This window comes from Haliotis asinina, chromosome 16, assembly GCF_037392515.1.
Source record: "Haliotis asinina isolate JCU_RB_2024 chromosome 16, JCU_Hal_asi_v2, whole genome shotgun sequence".
NCBI lineage: Eukaryota > Metazoa > Mollusca > Gastropoda > Lepetellida > Haliotidae > Haliotis > Haliotis asinina.
This window is the reverse complement of record NC_090295.1, coordinates 24,057,489-24,079,922: the sequence shown is the minus strand read 5'-3', so window position 1 is coordinate 24,079,922 and position 22,434 is coordinate 24,057,489. Positions and strand designations below refer to the sequence as shown.

Below are 22,434 nucleotides of genomic sequence, written 5' to 3'. Positions count from 1 at the left end.
AAATAAATCATTTACAATGTGAGAAATACCAGTCTTCAAAGGTAAACTCCACTGCCAAAAATAGCGTCATTACTTCTATCTACTATCACTTTATTTTAAAATACAGTACAACTTTGTCCAAAATCATACAAAAGGTCAAACGCAAAACGAGTTTGTTTTGTATGTCATTGGAAATGAAAAGAATGTTATTTTGTCTATTTCATCATCACTCATATTTGAAAGAAATTGTATATAGAAATCAATGAATTTGTAATTTTGTATAAAAGTAACCAAGTTCAGTGAAGACATGAATTTGTTGTAAATCTATACAGAACATTTACATATGTTGTTTTCAAAAGATTAGATATCAAAGATATACATTTGTGGCAGTTATGTATTATATCGTACTGGGTTTATTATTTTCAAACTATATAGTCTTTCTTGGCATGTAGTGTCAGTACATTGTCTAGTTTTATGTAGATATAATATAGGTAACGTTTGATTTTGTAACTGAAAGTCAAACATATGACGAAATTATTTATCATAAAAACATTTTAAATACCCAGTTTATGAAAGAAATAGCGTCAATAATACAAGCTGCTGTGTACAAACACAGCACAAATAACCTTAGGAAATCCAGCAGACTGTCGCGATTATTTCATAACGAAGGGCACACGGGAAACATTGGTTAAATATTTTATTAGGAATGTGCCCTATGCTATGTGCATTTAATTTTGTCGCGCAAGAGGCCAAGCTGATTAATGAGCCAATATTGCTGTGTAGAGTTATATTCCTTGTATTTTTGACAAAATCCGCGGGTGGTTTGAATACAATCATCAGTTTGTCATTTACTGCTATTCACTTCAACACTTCAATCTACACTAACTGCAGCTAGCAGAATCACCCGACTGTGACTGGAACTGTTCCATTGTCAACGCTCCAATCAACATCCATGCACTAATGGTTGATAATTTGGCGGAGACTGCAAATCTATTTTCTAACGGCACGTCGATGTTCGCAAGAGCTGTAAAAAAGAACAGTGTGCGCTTTTACAGGTAATGGTGAATGAAATTATAAAGATGCCCAAACTAATATTCTTTATTCCTGGTTGAAGCGGTCATTTACACTTTCCTGAGACAACGCCATTGTCATTAACGTAGTGATTTCCTTTTGTTGTCCACGTTTACAATCAATGTTCTGCTGGGGGGAAATGTCCCACATCTGATTACCACGTGTTTCACACCAGATTTGCCAACTGCCACCAAACAGAATCAGGACAGGCACGCATATTCACCAAACTTTGTTACTATGTCAACACCAACACAGGCAACAGCTTGGAACAAAATCAGTGTGGAGCACGCCCAACGCCAACTGAACGTGTATAAAGACCAGTATGCATGTGTATGTGATAAGGCACTTGATCTCATGTTATTAGATCTGAGTTCATGCAGTAAGCATGTACATGTGATAAGGCACTTGATCTCATGTTATTAGATCTGAGTTCATGCAGTAAGCATGTACATGTGATAAGGCACTTGATCTCATGTTATTAGATCTGAGTTCATGCAGTAAGCATGTACATGTGATAAGGCACTTGATCTCATGTTATTAGATCTGAGTTCATGCAGTAAGCATGTACATGTGATAAGGCACTTGATCTCATGTTATTAGATCTGAGTTCATGCAGTAAGCATGTACGTGTGATAAGGCACTTGATCTCATGTTATTAGACCTGAGTTCATGCAGTAAGCATGTACGTGTGATAAGGCACTTGATCTCATGTTATTAGATCTGAGTTCATGCAGTAAGCATGTACATGTGATAAGGCACTAGATCTCATGTTATTAGACCTGAGTTCATGCAGTAAGCACGTGCATGTGATAAAGCACTTGATTTCGTGTTATTAGTTGGCGAAGTTATCTGTTTACAGACATTGTAATATGAGTTCCATTTTGACAGGCACAACACACCATAAAACAGAGGCATTAATTTGTTTTAAATATACACAAGACCATGGGACAAATGAAACCCAACTTACGACGCCTTTTTCACTACCACAAAATTTTGGAATATATGTCCATTTTCACCAGTTAATAAAGGTTACTGGTTGTGTAATGCTAAACAGTGAAATGTCATTTCGGAGGACCTGTGTTACAACATCAACATTGGTTGAGCATAAATCTTAACACTGATACCACGAAGAGTTCTACGAAGGACATCGGAACCTCCAGTAGCGCCATTACCATAAGGTTCAGATATAAGTCGCCTGACCGGTTCTTTACACCAAATGTAATCGCATAGTACATAGTGGACAAAGACAGCCTGAACCAAATTTCATGTGGAGCTGAAAACAGACAAGTGGTGTTGTGATGCTCACAACAACACTGGTGGTAATTATTGCAGGAAGTGGATATCTGCAGTAGGAGGCCCAAACCATGACCCCCGCCAAATCGGTTATGCGTTGCCACTGTTGCATCTGTGAATCGTTGGCGTTACACAGATAAATCCTCTGCTGATCATGGAAGGACAAACTGAATCTGCTTCATATGGGAAGGCCACACGAGACCATCGGCGGTGATTCCAGCGGTCACATGTGCTCTCCGTCTCAATCGCGCCTGCATGTGACGTGGTGGATGACGAACAGCCGCTGATTTTGACCGGATTTCAAAAGGTCGGACCCCTTTTAGCAAGTTTTAAGAAAACGTCGCATTTAAGCTGCATTTTGAAACACGTACCTGAACAGTGAGAAAGCGTCAAATATTGCCATGTTTTGGTAATAGCCCAGGAACCGGACTGAATCCCTAAATTCAACATCAGCTGTTTTGTTCGCTTTTACGAAAGCCTAATGCTGCCACTTTTGTAGCACAAAATATTTTTTTTCAAAGACAGTTCTCGTTACTTCAATTATTTACTCGTTGCTTCGAGTATTTTTTCGTTATTTCAATAATTTTCTCGTAACTTCGAGTATTTTCTCGTTATTTCAAATATGTTTTCGTTGCTTCGATAAATTTTTCGTTACTTCGAGAATTTTCAGTCAAAAACTTGAAATTTCGAATATTTACTCGTTGCTTCAAGTTTCTTTCAAAAACTTGAAATTTCGAGTATTTTCTCGTTGCTTCAAGTTTCTTTCAAAAACTTGAAATTTCGAATATTTACTCGTTGCTTCAAGTTTCTTTCAAAAACTTGAAATTTCGAATATTTACTCGTTGCTTCAAGTTTCTCTCAAAAACTTGAAATTTCGAGTATTTTCTCGTTGCTTCAAGTTTCTTTCAAAAACTTGAAATTTCGAATATTTACTCGTTGCTTCAAGTTTCTCTCAAAAACTTGAAATTTCGAGTATTTTCTCGTTGCTTCAAGTTTCAGTCAAAAACTTGAAATTTCGAATATTTACTCGTTGCTTCAAGTTTCTTTCAAAAACTTGAAATTTCGAGTATTTTCTCGTTGCTTCAAGTTTCTTTCAAAAACTTGAAATTTCGAATATTTTCTCGTTGCTTCAAGTTTCTTTCAAAAACTTGAAATTTCGAATATTTACTCGTTGCTTCAAGTTTCTTTCAAAAACTTGAAATTTCGAGTATCTTTCTCGTTGCTTCAAGTTTCTTTCAAAAACTTGAGATTTCGAATATTTTCTCGTTGCTTCAAGTTTCTTTCAAAAACTTGAAATTTCGAATATTTACTCGTTGCTTCAAGTTTCAGTCAAAAACTTGAAATTTCCAGTATCTTTCTCGTTGCTTCAAGTTTCTTTCAAAAACTTGAAATTTCGAATATTTACTCGTTGCTTCAAGTTTCAGTCAAAAACTTGAAATTTCGAATATTTTCTCGTTGCTTCGATTTTATTTTTCTTAATTTTCTAAGTTTGATGAAGCTAGCATGTATATTTTAGGAGATCTGCCCCGATCAAGATGACATCCTCATAGTCACACACACCCTACAAGCTACACCCTACACCACCCGAGTTTCAGTGGTCATAAAACAAACTTTCAGTTCAATAGGGAGGATGCGCACCCTTGCAACCGCGTTATCTTCCTATAAAGCAGACCTCACAAAAGACAGACCGCTTAAAACAACACACTTTAGGGTTGTTTGCATAAGGCTTAATTAAGCTGATAATAATAACATGTGCCCAGATATGGAAACTATACTTTGTTTTAATTCATGTAATGAATTATGATTTTTATATTAAGACTTTTTATATTAAAAGTGCTTGAGAACATTCTCAGCTTCTCAAGCAACTCAGTTCTCGACTACTTTTCACTCTAATTACAAGTAAATTAAGAAATATGGAAATGTGTTGTTACTATACTCTGTAGTGACTGGTAGAAGAACAAACAGAATTTTCATTCTTTTCTCAAAAACACAAAAGGTGAAACATAGAACATACCTGTATATGTGAATATAATTAATATATTTACATGATATCATTTGAAAAGGCACAGTGTGTCATATATTTGGATAATTTGAGAGTGAGTGGTTGATAATCACATTTCATGAGAAAAATACATGTACAGGTAGAGGGATTCACACAGAAATGATATTCGTTGTTGTTCGACAAGTGGTGGGCATATTAGTAAAGCATGGAATTCGTCACATATGGCTTTACAAAGATTACAAAGTCGGCTTTCTTTCAAACCATTCAGACAGCGCCCTGTTTCCATTGGTAACCTATGATTTGTTGTCCTAAATTTTCTCAGTGAAATTCTACTTTGTAAGGTTAATTTAAGATAAGGTTCTGGAATAAGTTCAATTTCATACATTGTGAAATGAAATCCTTTTGATGATTGAGTATTGCTTAAATTCCAAGATTGAACAGACTGTATACTATGTACTGACTCCAAGTGAACTCATTAATGGAATAGGGGTGGAGAGCATGGCTGAGCTAACTAGTGTACTCATTGAATTTATCTTACAGAAGGTCGGTCATTTTGGAGTGAACCGCAAATAAGACTTAACTGTGAAATGATACCATATATTCGATAACTTGACTGAAGTCAATTTGCTCCAAAAGCATACCATTTTGGTATGAATATCAGTACGAATTGCTTTGCTTCCTGTCTCCACATACAACATGTGGCGAAGCAGTTTTCTTGAAAATATTAAATGAACAATTTCAATAACACTTAAAGTTTCATATGGCCAGAGGTCGTGTAACCATTTCTAAACCTAATGTTGTCTTTTTTATCAGGACACATACCACAATTTTCAACGACACAGCTAAATTAAGCCTTGTGCAACCAACCATAAAATGTGTTGTTTTAAGTGGTCTGTCTTTTGGGGGGTCGATACCAAGCATATTTCCTAAACTATTCATGATAACTTCATCAGACTAGGAACACGTATCAAGCATGATAGGTTTGCCATTTGGGGTTTAAACCCAGATATGAACCTTAAGCTTTTCCGGTTTCCTCCCAAATGTGACTTAGGCTGTGGATATGAGGGTGTCATGTTGTTCGGAGAAGATTTCCTTAAACTATACATGCTAGCTTCATGAAATTTGGCACACGTACCAAGCATGATCCATAGATGTGCCATTTGATGGTTATACTCAGATATGAATTTTATTTTTTTTTGCTGTATCCATGGACATGTGACTTAGGCTGTGACTATGAGGATGTCATCTTGCTCGGAGCAGATCTCCTAAAATATACATGCTACCTCCATCAGACTTAGAAATTAAGAAAAAGGAATCGAAGCAACGAGTAAATACTCGAAATTTCAAGTTTTTGAGAGAAACTTGAAGCAACGAGTAAATATTCGAAATTTCAAGTTTTTGAAAGAAACTTGAAGCAACGAGAAAATACTCGAAATTTCAAGTTTTTGAGAGAAACTTGAAGCAACGAGAAAATACTCGAAATTTCAAGTTTTTGAAAGAAACTTGAAGCAACGAGAAAATATTCGAAATTTCAAGTTTTTGACTGAAACTTGAAGCAACGAGAAAATGCTCGAAATTTCAAGTTTTTGAAAGAAACTTGAAGCAACGAGAAAATACTCGAAATTTCAAGTTTTTGAAAGAAACTTGAAGCAACGAGAAAATACTCGAAATTTCAAGTTTTGACTGAAACTTGAAGCAACGAGAAAGATACTCGAAATTTCAAGTTTTTGACTGAAACTTGAAGCAACGAGAAAATACTCGAAATTTCAAGTTTTTGAAAGAAACTTGAAGCAACGAGAAAATATTCGAAATTTCAAGTTTTTGAAAGAAACTTGAAGCAACGAGAACATATTCGAAATTTCAAGTTTTTGACTGAAACTTGAAGCAACGAGCAAATACTCGAAATTTCAAGTTTTTGACTGAAACTTGAAGCAACGAGAAAATACTCGAAATTTCAAGTTTTTGACTGAAACTTGAAGCAACGAGTAAATATTCGAAATTTCAAGTTTTTGAAAGAAACATGAAGCAACGAGAAAATACTCGAAATTTCAAGTTTTTGACTGAAACTTGAAGTAACGAGAAAATTCTCGAAGTAACGAGAAATTAATCGAAGCAACGAAAACATATTTGGAATAACGAAAAAATACTCGAAGTTACGAGAAAATCATTGAAATAACGAGACAATACTTGAAGCAACGAGTCAATGATTGAAGTAACGAGAATTGTCTTTGAAAAAAAATATCTTATGCTACAAAAGTGGCAGCATTAGGCTTTCGTACGCTTTGCCTCCATTAATGTAAAACCAACAAAAACCATCACAGTAATGCGTCTCTTCCTTTTACCCTGATGAAAATAAAATTCCTACCTGGACATTAGCTCGTGGAAATGTCAGTTCCGAATGTGTTCCGATGTTTGTGAAACATTTTTCCTTTACAATGAGTGTCAAGCAGGGAATGTGCATATTAGTTTCAAACTGTGAAAAATTCGCGAATAAAATCATATCTCTGACATCTACAGTATACCACATCCATTCTAATGTACCTTTCCATGCTTAAATGCACGATTTTCAATCTTGGGTTAAAAAATCACCTGTAATTTGCAACCAGCATATTTTGGCACAATGCTTATTTTTACTGATTTGACATAGTGAGGCACTCCCTGTCTTGCCCAGTTGTTTACTTTCCCTTTGCACGTAAAGGAAACGAGGTGGGCACTGTTGTCTGCAGTTTTGCATATTTAAAAATGTCGCCCCACGTTTTAAAAAGCTTGTCAGATAGTTAGACAGTAAATAGCTCTGATAATGATGATGCCATACTGATTACTGTATGGCCAGTCTTTCACTAATTCACTGTAGTTTCAGTAAATATGACTGCAACCCACAAAAGGAGACTATGCTTGTCGTAAGAGGCGACTAACGGGATCAGTCACAAAGATTCGCTGACTTGGTTGACACGCCATCGGTCCCCAACTGCGCAGATCGATGCTCGTGCTGTTGAATTTTCTGGTTCAAACTCTCGATTATTTACAGACCACATTAATCAATGTCGGTCATTCTATTTCGGAAGGTAGTTCAGAATTCAGTATAACGCCAGAAGTTAAAACTTATAAGAACTCCCACCCATGACACCCAATATATCGTTCTGTGGCTATAAAAAAATAAAAATAAACTTAAAATATGAAAAGAAAAATTGAAAATATTTATTTAATTCGAACTCAACTTGCTGGTTCGAAAATGTAAAGAGTGAAGGCAAAGACTGAGTTGCCTCCCTTTAGCACTCTTTCCATATGGCGGTAATCTCAAACTCACCAACATGACTGACGGCATCGAGAAGCGAAAACGGTTGAGCTTAAAAACCAAGAAACCAACTCTCCCAAAGGCTAAAGTTCCCGACAACGACAGTAATGGGAATGTATGTAAGAAAAGGAAGATATCCAGTGCTTCCGTTGACCTGAACTTGCTGAAGAGCATCCCAGAAAGACATGAACCGGAAATCATTTGTCTCTCTGACGAAGAAACCAGCAATTGTAAAGAAGTCAAATTAAGGTATGGAGCAGAATCATTATGTGTGTAATATCGGTCGTTCCGAAATTCACGGCCGTCGCTTGTGGAAAACACGACCACATGGCAACTTCGTCAAAAGGGACTATCTATATTACCTCCCTTGGTAATGGGTACAGACATACCGAGAAGCGCTCCTAAAATCTCTATGTACACTTAAGCTGCTTGTCAAAACATTTGCCATCCGTTCTATATGAAAACTACAATATTGACCAAAATAAGCATTTTATATACTATCTTTATACGACCTAGTAAAATTACCATTTACTAATGTATACTTGTCTGTACAATAACATCTGTTTAAAACACCAAAAATAGTATTAGGTTTCAGCTAACGAATATTAAAGTTTTTAAGTTGGCAGCTTATCTTTCTGTGCACACATTTTACTTTTTTATGTCACCGATTGTCCACATATTCCCACATTATATCTACCCTGGTTTCAAAAGGAAAGCCTGTGTAAGAAAGTATGTGTGACTTTAACAGTCATCCCTACTTGGATACAGTTGCGTCAGTCTAATTCCCTACAGTGATATTTGCTGGAATTTTGCTAAAAGCATAAATTTAAACTCACTCACTGTAACAGTCCATTATTCCTCAATCTTTGAAAGGTTCATTTTCAAGTTACAGTTCAAGAAACACTATGTTTCAGATATTCTGGTCTTGTTTGATTTCTGAGTGGTGTATGTTTCTCCGTAGTGACTGGGTTGTTGGTGTGTGAGTTGTGTTTTTGTCTCCTGCTTACTCACAAAATGGAGCAAATATAGCCACCTGCTGAAAACAATAGATCAGACTATTAATGGCAATTACGTTGTTCATCCAGGCATGATGACTGTTGGCTTACCTGGCATGAAATGCATCAGCTGCCTATAGGTGCAAGGGGTCATTTCAAAGATATTTTTTGCTTTTGATTGATCATCAGGCACACAAACTTTCATGTTAGATGTCTTCGTGACCTCATTTGCTGCTATTGGAACAACTGGAACTATATATGCCTCTAAAATATTAATTTATGGCCAGATCAGTAGAATGTTACTTGTAACCAGTTATCTGTAATATGAAAATTATGTGGTAGAGCCACTGTAAGCTTACTCCTATTTGCACCTACTCTGTTGATGATGGTAGTAGTTGCCTTGGATGAATGAGATGACAAAATCACTTTGATTGATATCTGAACTTTTCTACCACCCCCGTGGACTATATGTATTGGGATTTCTTTACCGTCCTGCTGGTTTTGTTCTACTGTGTGGACTAATTTAAAGTAATTGGCATCTCTGATGATCTCTCTACCATTATTTATTCATGATGCTGAACCTTGGACTCAGTAAACAATGTAGGATGCTGTTTCATATACCATCCTTCATTTATTCCATTTCCATTGATTCACCTTCACATAGTGTCCTGTTCTGTACTGAACTTGTTTTCAGCATGTTACTTTTATCCTCTGTTTGAAACGGTTGTCTCCCAGCTCCCTGCTTTTGTCAGGTTTCCTTAAAGTTAAAGGTCACATGCAACGTAAAACACAACTTTGCAGATTCTGATACCTTTCAGTATGCACTTACCGAAACAAATCATCAAAAATGCCAATTCAGCCTATAAAGTTGAAGAAATAAAACGCGATGAAAAAAGCCTGCAAAATCAGAGTTCAAACTATTCACTAATTTTCCCCCAGCTCTGGGGTGAAAAAGTGGTTTTAACAGCTGTGCTGCGCACTCATAACACATGTGCAGTGAATAGGTTTGCAGAGCTTGAAACAGTATGTTTGCACGAAGTATGAGGTCGTGTGCAGTAGTCTAATGTTGGTTGTATACACAAACAAATAAATGATCTACCAGTGGCCAGTGACAAGGTTTCCTTTCGGATGAGTGCACATCCACCTGCCCTGACTGGGTTCGGAATCACGGCTGCTTCGTTTCAAGGGAGGTAAACCCAAGAACAGAATATTGCAATTTTGATTTGCTGTTATACGCTTGAAATTTTGTTTATTTGTTTTTTCGATCACAGGGTAGAATAGGCCTTCAGCAACCCATGCTTGCCATAAAGGGCGACTATGCTTGTCGTAAGAGGCGACTAACGGGATCGGGTGGTCAGGCTCGCTGACTTGGTTGACACACGTCATCAGTTCCCATTTGCGCAGATCGATGCTCATGTTGTTGATCACTGGATTGTCTGGTCCAGACTCGATTGTTTACAGACCGCCACCATATGGCTGGAATATTGTTGAGTGCGGCGTAAAACTAAACTCACTCACTCACTCACTTATTTGTTTTTTCACAATCACCAATGCATTATATATATCATGAACAAGCAATAGCTGTGTTTTAAGTATGTTTGATTTTTTGGTTGCATGTGGCCCTTAAGGTTGAGTCATCGTAGTTGAGTTTGATTCTCACATCTTAATTGGATCTTGTCTATGCTTTCCCCAGTCTTCATTTAGGATTCTTCATTTTCACATTCTTCAGTGATTGCATTCACTCACTATACCGGATGGTAGCTTGCTAGCTTTATTGAACATCAGAATCAGTGGCTTGGGTTCTGTTACTATGTTGAACTTCAGAGCACCCAGCAAGTACATTTTAAATATCTGGTTTGCCCATCTCGCTGCTTAGTCATCTGTCTGTCTTCATTTGACAGTACCTGTCCTCCATATCAGTCAAGGATCTGCTGTTGTAATGAACTGGTGGGCAAGGTCAGGAGTAAATACCTTTGTATGAACTTCAGTAGAAGTCATATCATCCCTTGGAAACTCCTGACTTCTTCGAAGGTCAGAATTTGGTTGTTAGCATTTGATGGGTTTCGATTTCATTTGACCATCAGCAAAGATGTGTCTGTAGAACTCAATGCTCTTGGTTGCAAATACATGGTTGCCTTGGTTCAGGCTGATGTGGAAGGGACCAGCTTTATAACCTCACTTGGTAAAGCACAAACCTACAGTGATGTCCTCTTAAAATCTGCATATACATTGTAGCTGCTTGTCATACAATGTTAGTGGTTGTTAAACTTTGTGGCTAAAGGCTCCAGATGTGTTGAGTCACTGTCTGTATCATAACTATAAACAAGCTTTCACTGTCATTTGCTAATATCACAAATGCAACCCCTATACAATTTGTATGCTGCCCAAGGTTAACCTATCCATAACCTTAAATCTCAAATGCAATGCGAAACACAACTTTTGGTGTGGGCTTCCAGAAACATATTATCAAAAATGTTGAAAAATAATGTGACAAAAAAACACCTCACAAAATCAGAATTCAAATAATTCACTAATTTCATCCCAACTGTGGTGAAAAGTGGTTTCAACAGAATATTTCAACTGTATATCGGTACCCTTTAAATTGTTAATCTTGTAGGAGTTCAAACTTTGCCATTGAGGATGTCTTTGAAACTGCATAAAGATAATGATATGGTAATTTTGTGTTTTCAGAAATACTGATACAGCTGCCAGCTCAATTCTGGACATTCCTGATGAACAGTTAAGAGAAGTGAGAAGACAATTACTTGCACTGAGAGAGCAGGGATCATGCATGGCATACATACAACAGTTACCAGAACTTGAACTGCCAGAAAAAGAGGTTTGTGATTGTTGTCATTGTTTTGTGTTGATCCCCAAGACAAAACTAAAGAGTTGACTATGAATCAGTCCCACAATGAACAAGGGCTTGAAGACACTGTATCACACCACTCTTTTCTTCAGATAAATTATGCATTTTTCGAAATAATGCTATCAGCCTTCAGGGAAGTTACCGTGTAATGTATTCAATGTACTCATCACAGTCGTTGCAGAATCAACATACTTTGAAGAAGAAATCATTTGGTGAATAGATCATCTTTCTACAGGAACGACATATCTACGACGAGCCACCGTTGATCCTACACAACGAGCAGAATGTCATCATCACCTAGATCGGCCCCGACTGCTTTGTCACTCCTCTGAAACCCTTACGAGGGTCATCAGACATCGCAGACTTTGTCAGCAGCCTCAGTCATCGGGGCAGACAACTCTACGAGTCAGCCGTCACTACACTCAACGCAACCGTTAGATGCTAGCGCCTTCATGCATCAGTTCACCACACACATGATGAGCTTGATGGAGTGTCATGATGTCTTGCAGTCAGAACGAAGACTGCAATCTTCAAATACTTTGACTGCTGCTCCGGGTGAGCACGCAACTAGATCTCACAGGTCTACTCATCAACGCAGAAGATCGTCATCAGTCTCCCCAGCTCGTCAAGAGTGCACCAGACACTGCAAGAATCGCGGTGCTTTACAGGTGTTTGTCCAGTGCTGCTACCAAAGGTCATCGAGAAAATCATACAGACGAAACTGCTACAACTGATTTTGTTCGTGCCTTACTGGCCAACGAGACATTGGTTTCCAACACTTACAGAAGAGTTAGGACAGCCAGCGCTACAACTACCAGATTAGAAGAATCTTCTCTATCCCAACACAAAACAGCATCTGCATTCCGACTTCACGTATGGACTGTATTAAGACCTGTCTGAAACACAGAGGATACTCAGCGAGAGCAGCGAAAGAAGGTACCTTAACCTTATGGAAATCCACTTGCACCTAATATGATGACAAGTGGAAATGATTTGAGACATATGCCAGGAAGAAAGGATTCGCGGCGATGAAGGCACCACATCCTCAGATAGCAGATTATCTATGTCATCTACGACATTCCAGAGGTGTGAAAGGTTCTACATGATCTACGTACTTGGCAGCTCACAGCTCAGTCAGCACCATGAAAACAGGGATCAAGCTGACTAAAGTACATGAGCTACTTGCCTTAATACGCTCCTTCCAGTTGGAAGATCAACCACACAGATTTAGAGCTCCAGCTTGGGATCTAAACATCGTACTACAACTTCTCACAAGTGATGCATATGAGCCGCTCGACTGAATCTCATTTGAACTGCTGACTCAGAGGATGCTGCTTTTACTTGCCTTGGCTACAGCTGCATGAATGTCAGAAATTCATGCTCAGGACTTTAATTTGAGATTTGATGCAAGTCATCAAGAGACAGTTCATCTGGGTGTACGAAGGGATTTTATTGCAAAGAATCAACTGCCAGGTCAACCAGATAGACAATTCCACATACTAACTTTACCTTCAATCCTTGGACTTCATGATACTCAAGACCTATCATTATGTCCAGTCAGAGCACTGAAGATATATCTCACACATACCAAGTGTAGAAGACAACGTTTCAAGTGCCTATTTATCCCTATATCTACTGAGACACCTATGGACGTAACACTATCTCAGTGTGGATCAGAGCTGTTATATTGAGAGCCTATAAAGCAGCAAGATTGGAACCTACACGAGCCTCCAACCGACATGAAGTTAGAGCCTTGGCCTCTACACTAGCGCTACATGGGAATTGCTCGCTATCAATTATAATGGAGGGCTGCTTTTGGAAGTCAAATGCGGTGTTTGCCAAACATTACCTACAAGACATAACCATGGAGGACGTCACTGGCATCAGTTTGGGCCTCTCATCGTTGCACAGCAACTAATGGTTCCTCAGAGATGCTGAGTTCACTCACCCATTTATCACGTGACTTGTGGAAGCCAGACGTTCTGCGGAGTATAGTGTTGGAAAGTTCATGCGCATGTCTCAGACTAGCATGAGTGATTATGACCCTGTACTGGTAATGAAGATACTTGTACATGAAGAAGGGTCGCAACTAGTCTTAATTAGAATATCTTGACATTCAGTTGCATCAGACACTAGCAGGACGCTAATTACTTTAGTTATCATCAAGTATCAGTCAACAAAGCCTTCCTCAGAAGACAAGTTCGTCTGGATGTGATCCCTCAGAATCTACAATGAAAATTGGAAGAACAGGACCTTATTATCGCCGTTACAAGTTCTCATTAGGGGAGGAATATTGGACGTAATTTTGACAGCCAGCAGAATCCAGCGTGGCCTGACCCACTGTCATTTCTGTCGAATTCTGTAAGCAATAAAGCATGAGTCAGGATAAGGAAAAATATGTAATTTTGTGAATAAAATTGATATTTTATGCTTATCCTGACTCATGAGGAAAGTCCTCACAGCCACTCCTCACAGGCACGCTGAATTCCATAATTCTCATGTCTGATTGGGCGATTTATAAGGAGAGAGTGACAAGCATGATTGATCATGTGACCGATTTGGCGTGAAAGGGGAGGCTTCTGGTGGGTGAGTGTATTTTACGTTCGCTTCTTTTAGAAGGGAACTTGAAGGGATGAATCAGGATAAGTATAAAATATCAATTTTATTCAAAAAATTACATAATGCAATGGTTTGGGGGGGGCCTTTTAGGGTTTTTTAAGGATTTTTATTTCCCAAGGTACATGTTGTCATAGTACATTGCAAAAAGCATCATGCCAAGCATTTTGTCATTCATTTGTTGTCGTATTGTCGTGTAAAGAATTATCCAAACCATCCTCATCCTCAATTTGTTGATCAAATTACATGGTACACAGCATCCTGCAAACCATTTAGTCGTTAATTTGTTACTGTTATGATACATTGGAGAAAACATCGTACAGCACATCCTTGTCATCAGTTGGTTCTTATCATAATACTTTGTGCAAAACTTCGTACAAACCACCTTGCCAACATCATGCAAGCATCATCGTCATCAGCACTATCAACACAAAACAATCATCATGTGTTCAGGGTGGATATTATGTTATAACTGTTATATTTACCCAAAACTGGTATGCATACAAATTTACGGTCCATTTGTAGAATTAATGCAATGTTGTGTAAAACTGACTCTCACGCTTTCTGCCAGCCGAACATTATTTCAATGAAACCCCCATGGCGTTATATCTTTTGGAGTGTTCTTTACAAACATCCTATGCATGATTGGTTATTGAAAGCAGTTCAACAAACACCGACAACACCACATGCAAGTGTTTTTGTACGGAGCAGTTGTTTACATTCCATATATGACAGGTGTATTCTAAATGTCCATGGTAGGTTTTGTACGAGTGCGTGCAGAAATGAAATTGTGAATATGTAGTCTAAATCTGTATTCGCGTGAAATGATCATTGCAGTCTTGAATCATTTCAGAATTTATTCTTTTTTTGCATGTTGCTGTTTTTAAATATTTTTTTATAATTAGATAGACCAGAATCTATGTGGGCAAAACACACACACAAAACACTGTTTTTTACATGTAAAACGCAGCCTTCTGCGTTGATGCGAACACTGTTTCTCTGTTAGGAAACGATTTGCCTCGAACTTTCAGTTCATGCAAATCATAGGGGATATTAAGTATTTCAGTCTATAAAATTGTTTGAATATGACATCCTACTCATACTGAAAAAGAATCATCTCCATTTCAGAAAGTTAGTGGTGCAAGGGAATCAACTCCAGTTACTTCTCTGGCTTCCAGTGATCAAGAGTACTCTCCCCTGCCTCAAATGTGTTCGGCCTGTGCTCACAGGAAACCAATCAGTCACAACTTCGACTCGTTGATAAATTCAATAATAAATTCACCACACAATGATAACAATTCATCAGACTGCAAGTCTCCCAAGATTTTGAAAACTGAAAGTTGTCCGACAAAGCTGAGTACTTTGTCATCAGATTGTGATCGAAGTGGTGACGCTGTTGTCGCTTCAAAATCTCCAGTTCTAGATTTTGACATCATGTCTGATTTTGAAGACGATATTCTTATGTCAAATATTGAAGAAAGAGATGAAATTAAAAACTGTGAAAAAGGCAAACTAGATGTGAAAACAACAGATGAAACATTGAAAGATGGGCCAAGTTCATCAGTGGATGTTGACACGTCTGCACCTGTTTGTGGAGGACATATACTATCAGCATGTCCGCTGTGCAATATGGAGTTTGAAAAAGGGTATGTAGAGCATATAAGTTGATCTGTTTTCTGCTGGATGAACAGTGCCAATCCTGACCAAACTCACTTGCCTAAGGTGATACGACATGTATCACATCGTCTTTGTTGTGGGGCAGGACAGAAGTCCTGGAAACACTCAGGAGTCAAGCTGCCAAGTACAGTCACTTATCGACTCAACATTACTTTACTTCAACTGATTTCTGATCTGAGCCCTATGCACTGGACCACACACCAAAAATAGTTTGCAAGATTATGATGATATAAATTTAAGGGACATTTGAGTATGACACTTACGGCATGTTTTGGATTGATGCAGAGAATGTCCTGTGTTTATAAACTCTGTAACTTTCTTTAGAAAAGTTAGAGTTAAGGGGACCACTGATAATCAACTATGAACACCTTTGCATAAGCAGAAAATACGTAGTAACCCACATACAAGTCAGATACTATAAATTGATTGCCGGAATGAAAAGTGACTTGAACCGGGCATAGGTCAGTGGGATTTTCAAACCCCTGGCAAGCAGTATGAGCGTCAATCAAACTATTGAAATGATGTAGTGTAGTATATATATTCAGATAATTACTTCAGGGCTAGAATTAATCAGTGATCATGTGGACTGTTGACTGATGTTGAAGTAACTTGCACGCTCTAGCACTGTAGGTATTTTCCTGTACACTAAATACATATTTGAGGGCCTGTAAAACCATGTACCAATATTGACCAATGGTTTTGTAGGGATGTCTTGTGCTTCAATAATAAGATAACCAATACATAGGAGGTTTCTATTTCATTTGATATATTTTCCTGTGGTTTAATTTAAAATCCTGAGTGATCATCTGTTGTGCCTGCCTTTGGTTCATAAATAGTGTGTCGTGATCATCTAGTCTATGCAATATCTTTAGTTTTGATGTGGGTATCTACTTCTTTGTTACAGGACATCCCAACTGGACATTGATGGCCACATCGCTGCCTGCCTCTCAGCTGCTGGAGATGATGCAACTTGGTGATCTGGTCACTGAGCCTTCAATCGTGAAGATCCCAGACAGATTTCAGGACCCCATGCTTTTTGAAAGATGTGACTGAAGGAACAGGATGGTCAGACTCATTGAGAAATATGTTGGCAGAATGACTCCCTGTTGAACTGCTGAGTCTGACAGTGTTACATGTGATATGGTGATATTGTCACAAAGAAGACCCGGGTTTGATTTCTCACATGCGTGCAATGTGTGAAGCCCATTTCTGGTGTTCTCCGCTGTGATATTGCTGAAACATAGCTACAGAGAGCATAAAACTAGACTCACTCCCACTGAGTGAGAATGATAAATAGTGAAAATGATATATAGTGAGAATGATATATAGTGAGAATGATATATAGTGATATGGTCACAGGGCCTTCTGCTAAAATACCGGAATGTTAATGATGTATATCATTGTTCAGTATGGGTGGTGGGGTAGCTTAGTGGTTAAAGCATTGACTTGTCATGCTGAAGATCTGAGTTTGATTCCGTACTCGGGTACAGTGTGTGAAGCCCATTTCTGGTGTTTTGTGCTGTGATATTGCTGGAATATTGCTAAAAGCGGCATGAAATAGTTCTCACTCACTCACAATTCTCATGTCAATCAATCTGTTGTTGACTGGTTTACAGACTGCCATTCAGAGTTAGAATATTGCTGAATGTGGCATAAATTAACAAGCAAACCAGCAGTGAGCATGGAGTCTTTCTGTTGAAAGTAATCTGGTCACTGAGCCTTCTGTTGTCACATACAGATTATAGGGGTTACATGGTTATCTGGTCACTGAGCCTTCTGTTTCGTACTTAGGTTAGAGGTATAGCATGGTAATATGCTTAGGTAATCTTCTGTTGTACTCTGGTCACTGAGCCATCTTCTATCATACTGAGGCTGGAGATGTGACATGGTGATCTGGTCACTGAGCCATCTTCTGTCGTACAGAGGCTGGAGATGTGATCTGGTCACTGAGCCATCTTTTGTCATACAGAGGCAAGAGATGTGACATGGTGATCTGGTCTCTGAGCCATCTTTTGTCATACAGAGGCAGAAGATGTGAGAGGGTGATCCGATTAGTGAGCCATCTTTTGTCATACAGTCCCTCCGCGATTCCACGGTTGCAGAAAAAAAATCATGGAATTTACCTTTCCATGCCAAAAAACATTTTGTCCGCGGAAAACGCATTTTTGTGCAGAATCCATGCAGAATTTGCCACTTTTCTGCCGCGTAATTTGCTTATTTTAAAGATTGAGTGAAAACTGACTGACAGCCGAAACGAAAATTGACGGTTCCACATAAAACAAACTGGCATATTTATTGAGACAACATTTTCAAAACAATTACGATTGAAGATACTTTATTAATAAAGCAAGTTTAGGCCTACGTTTAGAATACAGCACCACAAAGTTTAAAGACACGTCATAATACTATTTTACGTAATTGCAGGTGATTTTGTTCAAATGTTCTTGAAACAATGCCCTATGACCCTGGCATAGCAACAAGGTCGTCAAGCTCAGCGACTGCATATAAGCTCCGCTCACTGATGTTTCATCTCTACTAGCCATGTCATTACAGATACCCAACGATGTTGCGAGTTTCCAGTAGTAGTTCCCCAGAAATTGTGGTGCTGAATTCTAAAGGTGCTCCAGTTAAGTCGACAGCACATATCACATTTTGAGTAAGCTTGATGACAAAGCACCGACAGCTTTTTCTGCGTTTGAGAATTAAACTCTCGCTGAAAGTTAATTCTCTCCTCTCATTCGTAACTTTGATGCAGACGAACAACTTCCGGTTTTATGCAAATTACAATTTTATATTTAAACGAAATCTGAAATCATTTCCATTTTCAAAATAATCGATTTTGAGAACATAATTGCAGTGTCAAATTCATCTAATTTTATTTGGAACATGCCTAAACTTGACACTGCAATTATGTTCTCAAAATCGATCAGAATTTGCTAAAATTTGCCGTGGAATCCAGGAGGGACTGGTCATACGGAAGCTGGAGATTGGACATAGTGATCTGGTCACTGAACCATCTTCTGTCATACAGAGGCTGGAGATGTGACATGGTGATCTGGTCACTGAGTCTTCTGTTGTGTTGAGATGATGTGAGCCTTCTGTTTTTATAGTGAGGCAGGTGAATTAGCATTATATTGCAGATTCACAGATTACAGTTATTATCCTTTAGAGAAACTTGCAGCTCTTTCAGTAAGGATGTCTGTAATAATATAAAATATGATCCAGCCTACAAAAATAGTCATGTACAGGGATAAACTTTGGATGCGTTCCTGTAGCACTTCTACATCAAAATATGAATTTCCGCTGGCAGAAATTTGGTTTGTGTCCTCTGGACACAAAAGATTTGAAAACACCATATCCAAAAAGTACAATGTGGTCTAAGTAGTTATAGTGCAATAAATGTTATTATCGTTTGCTCAGTCAGACCAAAGACTATTAAGTGACCCTTTTAATCCAAATGCAATAATATCCCTCATTGGTTGTTGTAATAACTTCACCCAATGAAAATGTGTGTTTCTAAAATTGTTTCATTTGGCATATTTATGCATAGAAAATATATAAATTTATAAATAATGCTCACGATAAAGACATTGAAGCTGTATTGATGTATAGGACTAGTGGTGTACTGACAGTATAGGATGAGTAAGTTGTTATGAAATCATTACCACAGTGTTTAAGCTTGTTTTGTTTAGGTATGACATGAGGCAGTACATATCGGATAGTACTCAATGGTATACACTTCGCTGAAATACCCACTCCCAAAAAATACAGTGGTACAATACCCACATGAGCTAAATCTTATCTGGAGCTCTGTTTCGAGCATTGGAGCCCAACCAAATTTAACCAAGTAAGGCACTGGCCCACCAAAAATCATCATAGGTTTATCCCTGCATGTGATTATAGATTCATGTAACTGTGACAATGAATATTATTATGTTTTGAGTTTCAATTTGTGAATCAAAATGGCCTCCTGATTGTAAGTACTTCAGATGTATTTCCACTGTCCAAATTTGCATATCTAGAAAGCAGAAATCAAGCAGTTCCTCATCCACTTGATTGTAGCCTGCTTTGAAGGCTGATGTTGTTTGGTATCTCATAAGTTGTTGTTTAAGTTATTTCCTGTCTATGTTTCCTCAAGATGCGGAGTGGTGCCAGTCAGACAGACATTGTCAAGGAAGGGCAAGCATATGACATTAATCTCCACACAGTGGAAGTGTAACAGAAACTGGTAAGAACTGTCTCTAATCCTTACATCACTTTATCTATGTCTGAATCTTCAGGGATAATCATCATTTCTCAGTGATGCAGCTTGACATTTGATCACAAATTTGGTAGGTTGCATTTACAGACTTCTGGCCATGTCCTGGTACATAGTGAACAGATGTTTGAGGATTGTGAGAGGATTTCTCCTAACACTTGATGCAGCATTTGTTTGATGGATCTTTCCCACCAGTATTTTCTCCTGAAATGGCTCACTTCTTGAATTATAAGTGATGGAGTGTTTATGGTAGAACTACACTAAATTGAATGTCATTTATATTGGATGTCTTAGATCTGGAATAAAGTGCATTCAAACTTGGTAAATCCAGAAACGATTTCTTCTGACTGAGAGCGATTTTGGTTTTATTCTGCCCTCAGCGTTATTCCAGCAATATCATAACAGGGAACAAATGGAATGGATTTCACACATTGTAGGGAATCAAAGCGTTCGGCTTGACAAGGCATCCCTTTGAACACAGAGCTACCAATCGCCTTGTGTGATTGTGTCTGTGGTATGGTTTCGGATGACTGAATCACATGCAATGGTAGACACTACCTTTCTGATATATTTATATATAGATGTTCAGGTGGAAGTTTGGACTCTTCACCATCCAGGCCTAATTGCGTTGATGAACCGCCTTGTCTTGTAGCTGCTACTTCCTCTATCCGTCTTCCTTTCCAAGGTTAAATCTGATGAAGCAGCAAAACCCTTCTTTGAGGGGATTCTACCTCCCAGCATGCTGCTGACCAATTGCTAACCACAAGGTTTTAGATGATGAGCTCCAAAAACGAATCAGCAGATCTCGGGCAGGTCCTCCTCACATGTGTGTTGACAGGTACAAAACCGTTGATTTTACCTGATGCAGACATGCAGTTAGTTGGAAGGCTTTACCAGCCTGAGTGGAGTTCGGCGTGCAGAATGTCATGAGTCAAGGGTGTTTGTTTCTTCAAACGTTTCCACTAACTCACAGGCTCTTCAAATAGTTCACAGACAGCCTGTCATCATCTTTCAGTTCATTAAGTTTAGTTTGAAGTTTGTTTTGATTGCTGATTTGCTCTTTGAAACTCAGCCAAGGAATATTATGTTTGTACCTGAGATGATTATCCATACTCTTGGAGAAGTACATCAAAGTCATTGTTGAATTTGTCATGGTCTGCTGGTAGCCAGTGTTGTGCATGGTGAGGAACCTGACACCAGTAAGCTATAGTTTTGGTGGCTACTACTCTCATAATGCATTTGGTTGCATGCGGTTACACAGGTGATCTGTGATATGAATCATGACATCAATAGATACTGCTCCTGTCAGTGTTTGTCTTGACGTGAATATTTTATAAGTCATCATGTCACCCTGGTGTCATGAGAAGGACATGTGGACATGTTTTGGAGAGGCAACTTCAGTCTGGAACTTTCATCCAGACAGCAACCATCATAGTTTAATAATGACAAAAACAAGGTAATGTAGGTCCTGCATTTATTCGACGCTATGCAGTTAACTAGCTGATATGAAACTAAGTTTTAGCAACAGCAAAGTTTAGGTTATCTGAACTAAGGACCCAGTAGCATTGCGTGAACAATAACGCAAGCTTCTAAATTCCCTGCGCTTTTGAAATAGTGAGCTTGCGTTAATGTGATTTCCCTCTTGATCTAGGGTAAGCCAGTGGTCTGATGTAAGCCTTGACAGGAGGCACAGCCGTTCACATACCGTGTGATTTCCCTCTTGATCAAGGGTAAGCCAGTGGTCTGATGTTAGCTACAATTCTCTTTTGGCTGTTCAAAGCTGTTCTCTGCAATATTCCAGGTGTCTGGACAATCCAGTGGTTGCTGTGATGAGCACCGCCTGCACAAATGGAATGCAAGGGCATCCATCAACAATGTAATCAAGTCTGACCACGTTATCTTCTTAGTGATCTGTTGTGGGATACTTATTCTCAATTCCCAACTGGAACTGTCTCTGTCATCAGACACTTCTTGTTTGAGCCCATGGTACTATGGACAAAAGTATCCAAAGATATGTATGTGGACTCATTGGTGCCTGTGCCTTCTAAGCAACCATAGCACTTAGACTGTCTTAATTCAGTGTGAAAGACCATGGGAATTACGATCATTGTAGCACTACAATGGCTTTGTGCAAGTAGTTCCTAGATGGCAACTATCAATTGGAAGGTCATGTAGACTTTTTAGTTTGTGGATGGGTATACATGGCAGGAAGTTAGCTGATTAATCCTTCCAATCTGTTTAGTTTGGTGTTGATCCGTATCACTGAGAACTGGTGACCCTCCTTGATGATTCAGATGTAGATAATGCTGATGTGAGCATAACTGACAGGTCGGACAGTGAAAGTGACACAGACACGTATGACCAAGATTACTGATATGT

General features: G+C 38.5%; 1 protein-coding gene across 1 annotated transcript; it reads left to right on the top strand.

Moving 5' to 3' along the window:
• Positions 1-7,656: 7,656 nt before the first annotated feature.
• On the top strand, positions 7,657-16,789 carry LOC137267554 (uncharacterized). Its single transcript, XM_067802030.1, has 4 exons — positions 7,657-7,889; positions 11,327-11,474; positions 15,249-15,766; positions 16,702-16,789. The coding sequence occupies exons 1-4, from the start codon at positions 7,657-7,659 to the stop codon at positions 16,772-16,774; spliced, it is 972 nt and encodes a 323-aa protein (XP_067658131.1). The 3' UTR covers positions 16,775-16,789.
• The last annotated feature ends 5,645 nt before the right edge of the window (positions 16,790-22,434 follow it).

What these genes read in the sequence shown, in the direction of transcription:
- LOC137267554 (XM_067802030.1), top strand. Translation starts at nt 7,657, where the DNA reads ATGACTGACGGCATCGAGAAGCGAAAACGGTTGAGCTTAAAAACCAAG. An exon ending in TTGAACTGCCAGAAAAAGAG is followed by an intron (nt 11,475 to 15,248) that starts GTTTGTGATTGT and finishes TCTCCATTTCAG; the next exon opens with AAAGTTAGTGGTGCAAGGGA. An exon ending in AATATGGAGTTTGAAAAAGG is followed by an intron (nt 15,767 to 16,701) that starts GTATGTAGAGCA and finishes TCTTTGTTACAG; the next exon opens with GACATCCCAACTGGACATTG.